This window comes from Rhinichthys klamathensis, unplaced genomic scaffold (assembly GCF_029890125.1).
Source record: "Rhinichthys klamathensis goyatoka isolate OS25496 unplaced genomic scaffold, OSU_Roscu_1.1 h1tg000925l_1, whole genome shotgun sequence".
NCBI classification, from domain to species: Eukaryota; Metazoa; Chordata; class Actinopteri; order Cypriniformes; family Leuciscidae; genus Rhinichthys; species Rhinichthys klamathensis.
The window spans coordinates 109,087-127,808 of record NW_026607258.1 but is presented as its reverse complement, the minus strand read 5'-3'; the positions used below and the strand labels follow the sequence as shown (position 1 = coordinate 127,808).

General features: G+C 39.2%; 1 protein-coding gene across 1 annotated transcript in view; it reads left to right on the top strand.

Moving 5' to 3' along the window:
- The first annotated feature begins 14,791 nt into the window (after positions 1-14,791).
- The window catches only part of cntnap5b (contactin associated protein family member 5b), a 62,222-nt gene continuing 58,291 nt past the window's right edge, over positions 14,792-18,722 (top strand). Inside the window, exon 1 of the mRNA XM_056244123.1 lies at positions 14,792-14,942. Coding sequence (XP_056100098.1) covers positions 14,858-14,942 — 85 coding nt within the window. The 5' untranslated portion in view covers positions 14,792-14,857. The remainder of the gene's footprint in view (positions 14,943-18,722) is intronic.

Genomic DNA, 18,722 nt, shown 5'->3' with positions numbered 1-18,722 from the left:
TTGCCCTTCTATCAGCTCGAACCAGTCTGGCCATTCTCCTCTGACCTCTGGCATCAACAAGGCATTTCCGCCCACAGAACTGCCGCTCACTGGATGTTTTTTCTTTTTCGGACCATTCTCTGTAAACCCTAGAGATGGTTGTGCGTGAAAATCCCAGTAGATTAGCAGTTTCTGAAATACTCAGACCAGCCCTTCTGGCACCAACAATCATGCCACGTTCAAAGTCACTCAAATCAACTTTCTTCCCCATACTGATGCTCGGTTTGAACTGCAGGAGATTGTCTTGACCATGTCTACATGCCTAAATGCACTGAGTTGCCGCCATGTGATTGGCTGCTTAGAAATTAAGTGTTAACGAGCAGTTGGACAGGTGTACCTAATAAAGTGGCCGGTGAGTGTATATATATATATATATAATTCTCATACGCTGGGGAAGAGATGGCAAATCCACTTCCCCCATGATTGTGTACACTTTCAATGCCCAGCACATCTACCTCCTCGGAGGTAGAGCACTGAAGCATTGATTTCTCTCCCCGGGCGGAAGAGACCGCAGCGCGGGCTTCCGAGACCGGAGAGAGAGCACTGGATCCCTCGTGGAAAGGGAGGAGATAAGATCCGCGGACCCGTCTCCAACCCCGTAACGAGATCCTATTCGCGATCCACAGGAATGCATTCTCCGCGCTGCCTCGGCAGACGCGTGTCCTGCACCCCGAGGATCGCGAGCCTGGCCACTTTCCTCGAAAAGTGACAGGCGGGAGTGGAGCATGCGAAGCGAAAGCTTCTCACAATGTTGCAATCAGCCCCCTCGGAGGCTGATACCGCATGCTCCACTCCCAAACAAACTACACAAAGCTCGTGTGTGTCCCCACCCGTTAAATAACGCGGGCAGGGAGAAGCACAGAGTTTGTAAAGTTGTTTCGCCATAACTCTTCACAATAATATCGAACAGACAACAATAAATAGACAGAGACAGAGTAACACAGATCGCTTGCTGAGACACAGAAGCTAATGCCGCGTTTCACCGGATGTGCTCTTATGCCTTCCTGGTCATGACGTCACCTGCCCGTGACGCTCATTCTTTCCATTGGACTAGTTGACATTGATGCTCAGACGCATCGCGAGTTCCCTCGAAAGGGAACTATCATTATAATAATTTAGTCTTTGAAAGAATTTGAGAAATGTTTGAGTTGTGTGTTTGCGTGGACAACTAAAGGTTCATCCTATAGGGAAAATTACTCCGATTGGTCTTTCAAAGCTCATAACGCATAAGGTTGTCAGTTTTGTTTCATTTAAAGTAGGTAATCAATTTTGTCTCCTTTAAATCCCTAGGAGAAATTAAAACAAATTAGACAATTGTTGACATAAGATAAGAGTATAACATGAATGTGGATAGCATAGCACAGATCATTTGCTCATGAAATATTTTGATGAGAAATGTTTAAGTTCATACCGAGATCTGATTTTTGATTTTGCAGACTTTGGCAAACCTGTAGAATGAATGGTGTAACATTTAATCTCATTGCGTCCAAAGAGAAACTACTGAGTTAGTAAAGAGATCTCCATTTATGAATTTCTTTCCTATGGTTGTGGGTAACTAGAAGTTGAGTACTGAAATATCTGACTTTTGATTGCAGAAATATCCTGAGCAAAGTTTGAGACAATATTGAGATCTCTTCTGAAACTCCTGAGGATGTACATTTTGAGATTACTGGAGTCTGTTCAGCTGAGCAATCTGAGTAGAAGGAAACATAACCATAAATTGTTTGGCTCCATTTGCTCTCTAATGAATTTTCATTACCATCTACGATAATCAAATGAAATATTAAAGAGATCTCGTGATCTTTCTTTTCCAGGGCATAAAGGACAATCCAAATGGTATGAGGTGAACATAATGCACATTTTTAATAGCTGGTCTACATGAACACGCTGGAGTTAAATGGAGAAATGGACTGTTCAGCTTCAACAAATGCAATATATATATTATGTACAACAAAGAGGCTCATTGCTGATCTGCTCACCTTCTTCTGCACTTTGTTTCGAAATGATGTTAACAAAGGCCCACAGCTATTCAATATGACTGAACTGTTGTGTAATTCCTCCATTATGAAACAAATCACAGGCATTTACTGAAGCGCCTCATAATGGTTTTATAATGGAAATTATCGTCGCTATCATCGGTCGTAAAAGTTAATAAATTTCAGCATATGCTCAGGGTTAGCTAATGTAAGAGGCTAATGGCGTTTCTACGGGAACGGGAGGAGCATTCCGTAAATTTACCCCACAAAACCGCGATACTGGAATGTCAGGCTGTCGCACTATAACCAGATCCAGATAATGAGTGTCGATTTCTCGGAAACACAAGCCAGAGGTCTTCCAGCTGAGGAGAATCTCCATTAAGGCTGAAGTGCTTTGTCAGCCGAACTGAATTGGATCTTGCTTAACGAGATTAAGTGAATTTAGATCTATGGGAAGCACGTCCAGCACTTCTTTCTGGGGAAATAAAACCTGTGAAATATTTGTAATACCTTGAGCAATCAAAGGAGCCAAACACCAGTTCTCTAGAGTCATGGCCTGTTAGTTGTGTAATTCACATTCACAGTCTGAATTCAGACATCAGAAGCGTAATTAGTCACCTTTCTCTCTATAGATGCCTTTTTTCGACACATCCTCTCCTTCCCTTTTTTTTATCTCCCTTTCTTTCCATCTGGTTTCCCAGCGAGGTGGGACAGAATCCATTGAAAACAGATGTTCCCTCACCTAGCCAACTATTTTCCAGCACAGGCGCAGGAGGGAATCTTCCACGCGACCTGAAGTGCCCTTTCAAAACACGCGCATGCAAGTGACGGGAGCGCCATCGTGAATGATTTTGACGTTTTCGCACATCGTCTGCTGGGCTGCCATAAGCCCCATTGGGTAAGTTCACTCTATTAATGTACTGATGATTTCAAACCCCCACACGGAGCTCTCCATAGAAGCCGATGATCCATGACGGATGGGACGGTTCCTCCGCCTTGGTTCCTTGCCATTTTCAGCACAGCCCTGATTTCCCTACTGTAAACTCGCGCCTTTGGGTTTCCCGGGACTAGAACTCTAGGGCTTGAAATGTCAAAAGAGTGTGTGTTGCATTAAGTGTAAATTTAAATTAAGGTTAGATATAGAAAATACATATAACACTGTCCTATAATATGCTTGGTATAGTATAGTTCTGGCTCTAAAATCTAATTAGGCATATTCAAATCTGTTTATTGAATCTAGTACAATATGCACACATTTTGTGACCGGAAATGCAAATCACTAGTTTAAAGAGTTGTTGTTTTTGTTGTTGAGCAGTAGCTCTCTCAGCTGAGATTGTACCGCTAATCCGGAGGAAACAGAAGCCATAATTAAAGTCCAATACACTTCCGCACTGATGTAAAGAACCCATGGTTACAGACAGAGAAATCTCCAGGAGAGTGAACACACACTGCTCTCTCTGACTGGATGTCAGCCAGCTGTCAATACCCATCTGCTGCTGGACTATACCGATGAATGAGGAGAGTCTATCAGGTTTCAGAGTTGAAGAACAGTTACGGCTCCTGCTTTGAAGTGGGATGAATTCAGTTGACAAGGTTTACGTTGCTTCCTTGTTGTTGACAGTTAGAGGCTAAAATTGAAATGACTACATAAAGTTTAGCAGATGCTCTTATCACACCAATCTACAAATGATGAACAGCACACGCTATTTATCATTGGAGTCAACAGGGTTCCAAGTACAAAAGTTTCAGGTGGAAGCTAGAGCGGTACTCAATCGAAAGCTGTAGTGAAATGCTGAAAGAGAAAATATATTTGTGGTATAGGGTACAAATTACCTTTACTGTTGTGGTTCAGTTCCCAGGTGTGTCTTCAGCTGTTTCTTGAAGGTTGTTCCACCAAAGAGAAATGGAGAAGGTTCTGGAAAAAGCACAGTAAATGTGTACCTTGTATACGAAGGAAACACTACACACTTAAAAATAGAGGTTATTTCATGGAACCTTCCAGTGAACAGTTTTTAAAAGAACCATTTTTTCCTTAGTGTGAAGAACATTTTTAAAATCTAAAACCTTTTTTTTCCCACTATAAAGAACTTTCCGTGGAATGGAAAGATTTCATGGATGTTAAAGGTTCTTCATGGAACCATATAGATGCCAATAAAAAAAAACATTCCTTTCAACCCTCTTCACATTGCTGTCAAAAATAAATGAAAAATTTAAAAAGAAATTCTATTTCATATTTTGTATTTGTAGGGGATTTTATGGTACTAAGTTATATTGATGTGGTAGTAAAAAAAAAATGTGCATAGACCTGAAAGATTTCCAACTTAAACTTAAATCTTGAATGCTTTGGAGCACAGAATTAAGTTTGATTTCTTTTTAAAGATGACATAGATTATTGCAGAAGTAAAAAGTACATTTTACGAGGAGCACCAGAGGGTTAAGCGTGTACTGTACTGTACCAATATTTTGATCTGGAGAACTGACTGAGGAACCTTGATAAAAGGGTTCTCAATGTGCAAAGAACATTTGAAACACCTTGAGACTGTTCATTAATATATCAAAACTGAATATTGAACCAGAGAAAATGTAGGATGGCATTTTATTCCTCAGGAATTCATTGGTGAAAATAAGGAGTTTCATACTAGAATGGGACCAGACGTGAATGTGAGTTTGCAGTGGATTGCGGAGGTATTTCGACCAGGATGTTAAGCCTGAAAATTAAGCCCATCCTTGAGAGCCTCTTGACATATTCCAAAGGTAATGCTTCTTTTTCAAACTTTTATTATTAACCTTGCCCAGCATTGAACTTTTCGCAAGGTCATAAAAAAGGTTGCGTTACCTAGTAGCTAAAACAATGACTTTGACGTCAACCAAACAGGGAAGTCAGAAGTGGAGCAAGTAATTTAAATGAAAGACATACACTTTAAAAGGGTAGTAACTCTTGAAGATACTGCAGAGCAGCCGAGGTGTTTTTGGGGTGTTTGAGATAAGAATGAGTCAGGAAGACAAGACCTTTATCAGTTGTAAAATAAGTGTTTCTGAGTCTCAGATGACTTCCAGTGACTATTTGTTTTCATTGTTGTAACTAGTCACTTTTTAGATATAAGATATACAGGAGCCAAACAGGCCAGTGTATTAAAATCGATGCATGAACCTTCATCAAGTTCAACGATAATGAAATCCTGGACATGTATATTGAACCTCTTAATTTTTAATGACAGAGGAAAACCAAGAACAGAGAGAGTTCATAACCACACACACACAAAGGAAGAAAGACTGAAATAGAGGGAAAAAATGAAGAACATAAAAATGGGAAACATCATCCACAATATGTAATTAATAAATAATGTCATTATTTATTAATGGTTGTTCTTGCTCTACTTTTTTCTGTGTGTGGCTTCACCTTTGCTGGAACTGAAGGGCTTTTTTTACCGTCTCTTTGGTCTGTTTCTCTCGTTTCTTTCTCTTCCTGTCTTTTATATTTTTTTTCTCGCTCACCCTTTTTTCCTAAAGCTTTGCTCCTGGAGATGAACGCGGTGTCCTTTTCACAGAAAGACTCACATTCTCTCCTTCTTAGCATGTTTCTCATCCAGCATTGAGTAGTTTCTAACTATAGCTGCACATTTTCCAATGGTACGACAATAGCTCAGCTGTGTCCAACATAGTTCTGTATAACTTTTCAAGAGATAAGCCGAATTTTACCACAAGTAACAGTGTCGCACAACCAAACGCTTTTTCAGTGTCTGAATATACAGGTGTAACTCGAAAAATTTGAATATCGTGCAAAAGTTAATTTATTTCAGTAATTCAACTTAAAAGGTGAAACTAATATATTATATAGACTCATTACATGCAAAGTGAGATATTTCAAGCCTTTATTTGTTATAATTTTGATGATTATGGCTTACAGCTTATGAAATCCCCAAATTCAAAATCTCACAAAATTAGAATATTACATGAAATCAATAAAAAAAAAGGATTTTAAATACAGAAATGTCAGCCCCTTTGAAAAGTATAACCATGCATATGTACACAGTACTTGGTTTGGGCCCCTTTTGCATGAATTACTGCTTCAATGCGGCGTGGCATGAATGTGATCAGCCTGTGGCACTGCTGAGGTGTTATGGAAGATCAGGATGCTTCAATAGTGGCCTTTAGCTCTTTTGCATTGTTCGGTCTCATGTCTCTCATCTCTCTCTCTCTTGGCAATGCCCCATAGATTCTCTATGGGGTTCAGGTCAGGTGAGTTTGCTAGTGTGGGCAGGTGCCAACTCCTGCTGGAAAATGAAGTCAGCATCTCCATAAAGCTTGTCTACTGAAGGAAGCGTGAAAAGTGCTCTAAAATGTCCTGGTAGACGGCTACGCGTTGACTCTGGACTTAATACATGTGTTAATACAATGACATGGCACCCCAAACCAACACAGACTGTGGAAACTTCGCACTGGACTTCAAGCATCTTGGATTGTGTGCCTCTCTATTCTTCCTCCAAACTCTGGGACCTTGGTTTCCAAATGAGATGCAAAATTTGCTCTCATCAGAAAAGAGGACTTTGGACCACTGAGCAACAGACCAGTTCTTTTTTTCTTAAGCCCAGGTAAGATGCTTCTGACGTGTGTTGTTCAGAAGCGGCTTGACAAGAGGAATACGACATTTGAAGCCCATGTCCAGGATCCGTCTGTGTGTGGTGGCTCTTGATGCAGTAACTCCAGCCTCAGTCCACTCCTTGTGAAACTCCCACACACATTTGAATAGTCTTCTCCTGTCAATCTTCTCCAGGCTGCGGTCATCCCTGCTACTTGTGCACCTTTTTCTTCCGCACTTTTCCCTTCCACTTAACTTTCTATTAATGTGCTTTGATACAGCACTTTGAGAACATCCAACTTCTTTTGTAATTACCTTTTGAGGCTTTCCCTCCTTGTGGAGGGTGTCAATGATGGTTTTCTGTACAACTGTCAGGTTAGCAGTCTTCCCCATGATTGTGAATTCTACTGACCAGACTGAGAGACCATTTAATGGCTCAGGAACCCTTTGCAGACGTTGTGGGTTAATTAGCTGATTAGAGTGTGACACTTTGAGCCTACAATACTGAACCTTTTCACAATATTCTAATTTTCTGAGATTTTGAATTTGGGGATTTCATAAGCTGTAAGCCATAATCATCACAATTATAACAAATAAAGGCTTGAAATATCTCACTTTGCATGTAATGAGTCTATATGATATATTAGTTTCACCTTTTAAGTTGAATTACTGAAATAAATGAACTTTTGCACAATATTCAAAGGGGGAGGAGGGATATTAACTACAGTATGTGAATGACACTTTTTGTCAAGTTTTTGACTAGATTATTAACTTCTTTAAATCATGTATTTTAGCAAGTTCTGAAATTGCTTTCCCAACACCATTCTCATCTCACCCTCATGCAACTGATGGCACCCGTCCAGTCTATCATTACCCAGCTTATTAAAGTGAGGTTAACCAAATGAAATCCAAACGCTCTCAACCGCAGGTGGAAGGCGAGAACCTTGACCGCGGACGGAAGACATGAGACGTGAGGAGTCGAGGGGAAGGGAGAGCGGGGAGAGTAAATTAAAAGCCGCTAATCTGTAAGTCTAACAGCATGATCAGAGCACAGCATGCTGGGAAGTTAAAAAAACGATGAGATGGGGAAATGGATCTCCAGCGAAAAAGACCAAAATGAATTCCTAATGAGGAGAAAGCGAATTCCTGGAGGTTGGTAGTAAAATCCTTGGAATCATGTGTCAGAGAAAACCATTTTAAACCTAAATAAGTTACCTACAATAACTACAATTTTATATCACTTTATGCATTATATACTGTAAATTGATCAAATATGTTCTACACTGTAAAAAATTTATGAGAAATAAGTTCTACCAGAAAGACTCGGGAGAGAAGATACTGTACAATTATGCATTTTATTAACAGCCCAGCAAGCAATATATGCAATAAAGTTCTTTGGCGTAGGCCCCGTCCATAACTCGCGATCCGAGGGTACGGATTCTGCATTTCCTGCCTGAAGATGAAGGCAGGGGCGCAGCCGACCCCCCTTAGGGTATTGGAAGGGACCATCCTGGTGGTGGTGGGAAGGATGGAGGGAAGACCGTCTTGGTGGAGGTGGGGAGGATGGTGGTAAGCGGAAGCGTCAGCATCTGCGAACTCAGACGAGTGTAAGTATGGATCATTTATACTTCACGTATTAGAGCGCAATTGGATAGATGAGAAGGTAATAAATGACGTAACAATTAAGTCTTCCTGGCAGAACTTGCGCTACGCTTTCATTTATGACAACATGTTTTTACACAACGCATTCTCATCCCAAGGCGTCATCTTATTCACACTTTTGACCATGCTTCAACATCCGACGCATATGGCACCCTTTAGCGTCAGGTAGATGACGCTCATCCTCGGGCATCATCTAACACCTTTAGCGTCAGTTAGATGACGCTTCCGTTTTTAGCGTCAGTTAGATGACGCTTCCGTTATGGGTAGGTTTAGGTCTGGGGTAGGGTTAGCGTCTCATATTGACGCTAAAGGGTGCCATGTGCGTCGGATGTTGACGCATGGTCAAAAGCGTCAGTTAGATGACGCCTTGGGATGAGAACGCACTGTTTTACATTGCTTTAACTCATTAAAATAAGTTAAGCAATTTTCAACTTTTTCATAAGTCTGTCTGTCTGTCTCGTCCTTTTGTTTGTATGATTAGTTGTTTGTCGCGATCATTTTCGGTACAAACCATAATTGAATGCGCTGTCTTACAGATCGTTACCATAAGCCACTATGAGACGCACATGGGAGCTGGTTTTAATAGTCAGGGCGATACTGTTTGTTATCAGCGTGGCAGGTGAAACGGCCAGCAACGTGGAGTCACATGTACACTACAACAGAGACTTTGTCTTACAACTGAGCGCCTATGCGGGCGACTGGAACCATACCGATGTAAACATACCCACGGAGATAAAAAGAACTTTCAATGACAAGGAATACAAGAGAAAATGAGGGAAGAGGGGAGGAGTGCGTCGAAGATTCAGGGAGAGGAAAACAAAAGTTCCACTTCCAACTATCATTCTCTCAAACGTCCAATCGATAAAAATAAAAGCAGACGAGCTGCGAGAAAACACTCGTAAGCCTGTGTCTTAGCCTTCTCTGAAACTTGGCTAAATGATACCGTGCCAGACTCCAGAGTTTGTCCTGACGGATTTAGTATAGTACGCTTGGACCGATGCAGCAAGGCTACAGGCAAGGAACACGGAGTGTGTGTGTGTCATGATAAACGACAGATGGTGCAAAACAACTGTGGTAAGATCTGTACTTCTGATATTGAACTTTTATCAGTTCCTATGCAACCCTCCTATCTTCCCTGTGAATTCCCACTAATATTTCTTACTGTTGTCTATATACATCCAAGAGCAGACATAAACAAGGCAGCAGACATTATTTTTAATATCACCCAAGAATTGGATGAAATCTTACCAGATGCGCCCAAGTATATAATGGGGGACTTTAATAGCTGCATCCTCAAAAAAACTCTGTCTATGTCACAGGTATGTCACCTGTCCAACACGAAAAAATAAAATCATCGACTTATGCTACGGTTCCATCCTCAAGGCATACTCATCCAGTGCCAGGGCCCCCCTGGGTGGCTCAGATCACAATACAGTCCTTCTAAGACCCACCTATAAACAGGTTTTGAAAAGGGTTGAACATGTGGAAAAGCAGGTGGGATGAGGACAGTGTAGAGACGTTGAAAGGATGCCTGGAGGGTACATCCTGGACCCTCTTTGAGGACTCTTCAGCTGACCTGCACAAACAGACAGAGGCTATCTCAGGCTACATAGACTTTTGTGTGAGTGCGGGCATTCCAACTAAGACCATCAAGGTGTACCCAAACAATAAACTGTGGGTGATGAAAGAACTAAAGGACATACTAAATGAGAAAAAGAGCGTCTTCGCTTCAGGAAGCTTACAGAACAGAAAAGATATGCAAAGGAAGGTCAATAAGGAGATCTTGTACTGGAACAGGTGTCAGTACAAGGACAAGGTACAGAGTACCCTGGCTGCGGGGAATTCAAGGGCTGCATGGACTGGTATAAAGTTGATGGCCAACGCCCCCTTTAAGATAGGGGAAAAAATTGACTTCATGGATGACACAGCATCCGTTGCTCTGGCCAGCAACTTAAATGAACATTTTTGAAATAAATGAGAGGGATAATGTCTCTGCCTGGCAACAGACTGTGATAGATGATGCTGGGATGGAGAGCACTGATCATCAAGGAGGAGATGGTCCAGCGAGTGTCTGAGAGGACTAACGTACGGACAAGCCCGGGGCCAGATAACATCGGAGGCAGAGTGCTGAAGCACTGTGTGGCCCAATTAAGTGGAGTTTTCTGTTCCCTCTTCCAACGCTCAATAGACACCCAGGTGGTTCCACTGCTTTGGAAAACAGCAGTTGTGACCCCCCTTCCCAAAGTCTCCCATTCATCCTTCCCGTTAAATCACTTGAGCGGATCATTAAAACACACATCATGAACTCCTGTAGACATGCTCTTGATCCTCTACAATTTGCCTACAGATTTAGGAGGGGGACGGACGATGCCATTGTAGTGCTTTTCAATTATCTGTATACACACCTGGAGGGGTGTAAAACACATGCCCACGTTTTGTTTGCAGACTTTTCATCAGCCTTCAATACAATCCACCCACATTTTTTTGCAACCAGACTTACAACTTTCAGCTAAACTAAACACTAATTAAATGGATCTTGGACTTCCTGAGTGGGCGGCCACAAAGAGTAAGGGTTGGGAACATATCATCTGGGGTCCGCTTTACTTCAATTGGGACACCACAAGGTAGCATCTTGTCACCACTACTATATATATTGTACACTGACTGTCGCAGTAGTTACCCTGGACATCATATAATTAAATTTGCAGATGATATTGCTGTGATTACTTTGGTTACTTTGGCTGTGATTACTGGAGCGAGATGAAACGGAACACGGCCCAGTGTTGCATGAATTTGCTACTGGTGTGAAGCCTCCCAGTTGCATTTGAATACGTCCAAGACCAAAGAGTCGGTCCTTGATTTTAGACATGGGGCTCCCTCACCCACTCCGACTCTGATAGAAGGAGAGGAGATAGAGATGGTGACGGAGTACAAATATCTTGGTCTTATCATTGACCATAAATTATCCTGGGATCAGTGTGCTGATGCCGTTTTTAAAAAGGGCCAACAACGCTTGTATTTTCTTAGGAAATTAATTACTTTAATATTGACAACAAAATTTTTACTCTTTTTTTATAAGTCTTTTATTGAGAGTGTTCTCTCCTACTGTATTGTATGCTGGTACGGACATTCAAATATCACCCATAGAAATAAATTGGGGAAGATTGTGAAAACCTATGGAAAAATCATTGGTAAACAACAGGTAGACCTGTACCAACTATGACCAGATTGGCACAGAAGGCAGACAAGGTTTGCATGGATAAAACCCATCCACTTTCAGTGGAGTTCAAGCTGCTCCCTTCTGGTCGTAGATACAGACACCCTAAGGTCAGAACAAACCGAGCAAAAAACTCATTCATTCCCATGGCAATAACCCAATCAAATAAGATGTGGGGAGGGGTACTGGATGTATATATGTGAAGTAATGTGAAACAGTTTTATTATTTATGATATTGTCAATGTGGACAATGTTTGTGTTGTGGATTATGTGTCAATATGCCTGTACTGTACAACAAATTGCCTCTCGGGGACATTAAAATTTTCTAAGTTTAATGTAATTTAAGTTGAAATGACTTAAACATCCAAGTTGATTGTACTTAACTTCAGGCAGCAACTTTTTAATTGATATAAAATGACTCAAATAACAAGTTCTCGTGGGGCGGTACTTCAGCCTACGTCCAGCGTGACCTTTCCAACGTGATTACGTAATGCCTGGCGCGTCGCAGACCAGCACAAGATGAACAATTGTGGTTAATAAAAAGTATATACATTTTAATATTTTTTTTAGAAAATGACCGATTGATAAGACCCTAATCCTCAGCTGGGATCGTGCAGAGCCCTTTGAAGCTCTTCAAAGCCTTTGATTGATTGATTTGGACTTCAACAATTTGGTTACCGTTGAAGTCCATTGTGTCGAGAAAAATCCTGAAATGTTTTCCTCAAAAAATGAATTTATTTTCCACTGAAGAAAGAAAGACATGAACATCTTGGATGGCATTGCGGTGCACTAATCCTTTAAGGTCGTTCTGCAGCACTTTATCAGAGTTCCTCTGAAACCCTCCACCTCCCTCAGCTCCACCTGCCTAGATCGGCAACTGGATTTATGTCATATTTAAAACAAAAAAAGAATATTTCTCATTTGATATATTGTTGCATTTAAAACTTAGTTTATCATAAACATTCATCCTTTCTATACTGTTCATAAAAGCTTAGTATGAGTCATAGAGAATGTAGAGAATACTGTCAATGTCTCTGAACACATTAAACATCAGCAATGTTTATGCATACAATTATATTTCTATAAACACTTTTAAAAAGCTGCACTGCACTTATCTCTAAATATTCCCAATGACAAAATTACTGCAATTCTATTGTGGCAACATTCAACATCACTGAAAAATTGCTAATCTATGAACAAAAACATGTAACAAGATGTAAATCACACTGCGCCATGGTCGGCCACTATCTCTGTGTGCGGACTGTATCAAAGAGGCTCTTTGCTTTTCAAACAGAGGACGATATCATTCTCTGTCCAAATGACCTCTGGGATTAATGTCCTAATCCCTGTAGTCTGGATTCCTATAATCCAGTCTCAAACACATGCCATTGCGCCCTTTAACCTGCTGAGAGATTACCATCTCATCTGTAAAATGCATTAACACTAATGTGTATATACGTTTTGCATATAACTTGAGCTTTCTTTGTGCTCCGCTGCGCCGGGTTCATAAAACAGTCACATTATGATGTCTTCAACTTTGGTTTTCTCCACAGTGTATCATGATGGATCACCAAGCACTCGTCTTTGTATTTTAGATAATACAGAGAATAATTACCTCAGTTATCCAATCTCAAAGGGAATGCATCACATTAGCATTCTGGAGAAAATTTACTTTATAATGATATTAATCTTTGAGATTATTTTCAGGCAACATTTTTCTTTCATATTACACTCTTAAAAATAACAGTAGTGATGCCGTTTTTGGTTCCTCAAAGAACATTTCAGTGAACAGTTCTTTAAAAAAAATGTTAAGATTATTAACATTTTAATAATTGGAAGAACCTTTTTCTACTATAAATAACTTTCTGTCCAATGGAAAGGTTCCATGGATGTTAAAGATTATTCATGAAACAACAACTGCAATATGGAACCTTCATGATTAAGAGTGTGGTAAATAAATTCTAGGCTATTTTCTCTATTTTTTTTTAGTTTTATGGCCCGTTAACAATGACGATAAAGTTCTATATAATAACGATAAAAATATAGTTATAATAATCATTCTAAATTTTAAAGAATAGCAGAGTCCACGCCTGTACCGATAATGGCACAGATAAACTATATTATTAAAATCACTTTCAGTACTTTTTTTTTTTTCAACTGATGAACGACCATTTTGACAGCCAATCAGAATTCATCCTGCTTTAAAGAGCTCGACTATTTAAAGCGACAGACGACAAACCCACTGCGTGTGGACGTTAAGTCATTTTTAGTTATTATTCTTTGTGTAAACGGGACACTTGATTTTTATCAGTGAGCAGTCCTTTTGGTCACTAGAAAGCTTGTCCTAGTTGTAACATCTAGACTGTTTCTCCTAGACAGAATTGAGATTAAAAGCAGAGCAAATTCAGACCTTTACTGAAAGTTCTCAGATTTTTCTCAGAGGAAAAAAAAGGCCACTAATCTCAAAAAGAATGTGACAAACTGTGTCTTCTTCACCAAATGTCGAATATGAAAAAAAATATTAAACTATAAATCGCAATTTTATTCTCATTAAGACAAAATAATCTGTCTGCATTCTCTATAACGCTATATTCAGCAATTAACATGTTTGTGTAAATGTAGCCTATGTTGGGAAAAACAACCACCGTCCGACAGTAATTGATGATACTTGATATTATTTTACAAAGTTTAAGGATAATGTGTAGATTTTTAAACAATTTTTATCTGTTTATATTGAAATGTTATAATATTATAAATATTTGAGACGCATACCGCAAAAAAACACACACACGCGTCGTGTTAGAACTGGAGCGCGTCAGCCAGCGCTGTCCACATGTGTGGTACTGAAATCTGCTACAACCCACCTCTCTCTCTCTCTCTCTCTCTCTCTCTCTCTCTCTCTCTCTCTCTCTCTCTCTCTCTCTCTCTCTCTCTCTCTCTCTCTCTCTCTCTCTCTCTCTCTCTCTCTCTCTCTCTCTCTCTCTCAAAACTCAACTGTTTTCCACAGATCGTATCATTCGGCTTACAGCGCACAACCTCTCCACGCTGTGTCTGCGCTTCAAAACGCACCAAGTCTCATTCTGACCTCATATCTTCTTGACTTCTGCTGGACATGTACCGTTCGGAATATGACTCAGACCTGAAGACATAAAGGCAAACCCGCTAAAAAAAACTTCGTGTACGTAGAGTCTCGTGGGAAGCCTAACGTATGTCTTTAAGAGGAACTATGGGGGGAGTGTCTCGTTCGACTCATCACAGGACAGTCTAGCCGAAGAGCCGCTGGACCCGATCCCGAACGGGATCCGAACTGGCTTTTTTGGAGCTATTTTACACTGCCTGGGAATATAGTGCAACTTGGATAAGCGTTATTGTGCTTTTGGAGAGATGATGGCGATGGTGATGCACGCGCTGAGTCTCCACGCGTTCGCGCTCCTGTGCGCGCTACGATCCACGCTGGCAGCGAATAACTGTGAGTACATTTACATACATTATCTTTATTTAAAAAATAAATAATATATATATATATATATATATATATATATATATATATATGTGTGTGTGTGTGTGTGTGTGTGTACTGTGTATGTGTGTTTTACTTGTTTAATGTTTAAAAAAAATATATTGTTTAATAATTTATGAATAGTATTACATGCTAACTATTATATTTCTTTGTGTGCATTTATATCTGTTGTTTTCAGGATCTGATGTGTGTATATCAATAACTTTATAACTTATTAGTAACAGTACTCTTAGTAGTTTTTATTTTGTGTTATATTAGTTTCACATTGGAGGCACAAAACTCTCTATAGGTTCTAATTTTGGAAGCTTTTTATGGCTATCATAATGGTGAAAGTATAAATTCATTATTTGTTAATGCTTTTGTACAGTATGAATGTTATTTCTATATTTCTGTTGGCAGCGAGTTGATTTAAATGCATGTTTAAGGTGCTGCCACTGAACTAATGAGGGCAGTCAGGGAGAAACAGCAACAGTCAAGACTTGTTCCACTCTTTGGTTTTGACTTTTGTGAAATCCAAAAAGCAATTACATGGTGATTTACCTGTATGCAATGAAACGACTTAGGAGCTATAAAATAAGTTATTCAATAAATCAATTATGTATTGATGAGTAAAATCTAAATACAGATAGACTTCTATGGTCCACTTTAGAGTGAGATGCCACCTCTAGGTGGCGCTGTTTTCCCGTATAGATCTAACCGGTAATGCCATTGACATCAAATGAATCATAGCGCCGTATTCAAGGGCCTTACACATACCATCAGTGGCACTTATGATGATTTATGTAATTCGTAGGAGGACATTACTTGAAAGAAAAGTTTAGCTCTTGGACTAAATGGCTTGGGGATAATTGTAGTTGTAATTTGAATAGCCGAGTGCACATTCTCTTTTGGTTGATTCATTTCTGATGGATCCATTTTAATGGTTGGATTTAAGAAAGGCTGGCAAACCAACCAAAGAAATAAAAATACAGCAGGCAGAGCGACACTTGGCAAAACTTCTTTCCACGCTTGTAAATATGAGTCATATATCCGTCAAATTGAGATTTACATTACTCTCTGAGGAAGATTTGTTACCTCAGACTCTGGTGTAGCACTTGTGGTTGTCCAACATGAATATGCAAATCCCTTACGGTTCATTTGCATATGAGTCTAAACATAACATCCATAAAGAACTTGGCAGGTTGGAATCCAGGCCATTTTTGTGGATAGCGACTGCGACTGGTGCCTTGACAGATAATTTAATGTTATGATAAGTGCATTGTGATATTATGTATTATTTTATTTTAAATATATAAAAGTATATAGGCTATATATATATATATATATATATAATTTAATTTATTATAAATGTATATAATTATTAACTAACTTATATATATATATATATATATATATATATATATATTAGTAATTATATACATTTATAATACATTAAATATATATATATATATATATATATATATATATATATATATAATTTATTATAAATGTATATAATTATTAACTAATTCATATATATATATATATATATATATATATACTATATATACAGTATATATATATATGTATAAGTTAGTTAATAATTATATACATTTATAATAAATTAAATTATATATATATATATATATATATATATGTAATCACAATGACTATTTATGTAATGATTATTTGACTAAAAATTTGTTTTAATGACTACAGCATTCAACTCTACATGTTTGTGCAAAAGCATTTGATCTGCGCTATTCAGGATGATTTAAGACATCAAACTCCTTTTAATTTTTTTATATCAACTTCGATTTTCTTGTTGTTTGACCGTCTGATCTGTAGCATCTACAAACTCAAAAACTCAAAAGCATGTCACCCTTGACTGGAAATGGCTTCCTGTTTGCGGCATAGTGCTTTTCTGGCCAAATAAATATTAGTGTTAGATAATAATGATAGATTAAGGATATAACAGAAGGCTGCAGGACATCGCAGGCACAAAACCATCTGTGGTTTAAACACGAGCAGTTTGCTGATATTAATAACTGCACTAACCGTGCCGTTCTCATAACCCATTAGGTTGCACAGATTATAATTAACAAACTCTTCACACAACAGATTGCAGATAAAAGTGAGTCTCGTAATGAAATGGAGAACTGGAACAGGGCCTAGAAACCGCCACCGAAAATATCAACGCCTCTGTATACTTTATTTACAGTGTTATTTGTAAGATTTGGAGATATGTATTCTTGTGAGGTGGCAACATTACAGTTTATTAAATGTAATGAGGGGTAAGTGTCTTTGAGAGTCTGTAGTTGGTGGCCTAGATTTCCTCTCTGCTTTGATCGAACATGCCTGACAGCGTTCAGCCGAAAAAGTCAATTACTCCTTTTAATTACCTGATCTGGAAGGTCCAGACTCTGAAAATCAGCTGGGACCTTGTTGTGCTCTTAAATCGTTAATGTGGAGTTGTGGTTGGTGCTTCAGGACCCAATATGTTGTGATGTTCGACATGCGTGGTGACTGAAATCAAATATTGACGTTTTGGATGAAAACCTTTGTGCATAAACTATTTTTACTCTTGTTTAACCCTGTCTGTCCTTGATGAATTTGTGCCAAAATTATGTTGAGATTTTGATTCCCTATATTTGATGTCAACAATGTTGGGTTTAATGCATTACTGTAATTTAATTGCTTTCCCCTTGAAAAAGTAAAGGGATTAGCTTCTCTTAATTTTTTTTAAAGTTAATTAGTTACTTCTAATGTAACTGCATTAAAGGGACAGTTCACCCAAAAATTCAATTTCTGTCATTAATTACCAACGCTATCTCACGACCAATTCGTACGAGTGATTAAAAGGTGGCTAATTCGTACTAATTCATACGACCTCACTCGTACGAATTTGTACGATTTGTCTAAACCCACGTGATGGGTAGGTTTAGGGGCGGGGTCAGGGGTAGGTCATTCGTATGAATTCATACGAATTTGGTAACTCGTAAAATATGTACGAATTAGCAAAAATCGTACGAATTTGTACGAGTGAGGTCGTATGAATTAGTACGAATTAGCCACCTCGTAAAATTCGTACGAATTGCCGTGAGATCAGGCTGTAATTACTCACCCTCATGTTGTTCCAAACTAGTAAGACCTTCATTTATCTTCGAAACACAAATGAAGATCTTTTTTGATGAAATCCAAGAGCCATAGACAGCAACGTCATTGCAACTTTCAAGGCCCAGAAAGGTAGTAAAGACATCGTTAAAATAGTCCATGTGACTACAGTGGTTCAACTTTAACGTTATGAATCGGCGAGAATACTTTTTGTGCGCAAAAAAACACAAAATAATGGCTTTATCCAACAATCTCTTCTCAGTCAGTCTCTGATGCTGTTCACATAGTGTAAACATTGCTTGTTCCAGGTTCTACATCAGAACGCCGGCTCATTATTGGCTAGCTCCTGTTTCAGCATGTGTCGTGGTGCTCACATGACCAGCGTCGACCAATTGTGAGGCGGCGTTCTGGCGTAGAACCTGGAAGCGCTGCACTGTTTAGACTACGTGAACAGTCCATGTGACTACAGTGGTTCAACCTTAATGTTATGATGCAACGAGAATACTTTTTTGTGGATAAAAAAACCGAAATAACGACTTTATTCAACAATTTCTTCTCTTCCACGTAATTCTCCTACGCTGTTCACGTAGTCTAAACAGTGCAGCGCTTCCAGGTTCTACGCCAGAACGCCGCCTC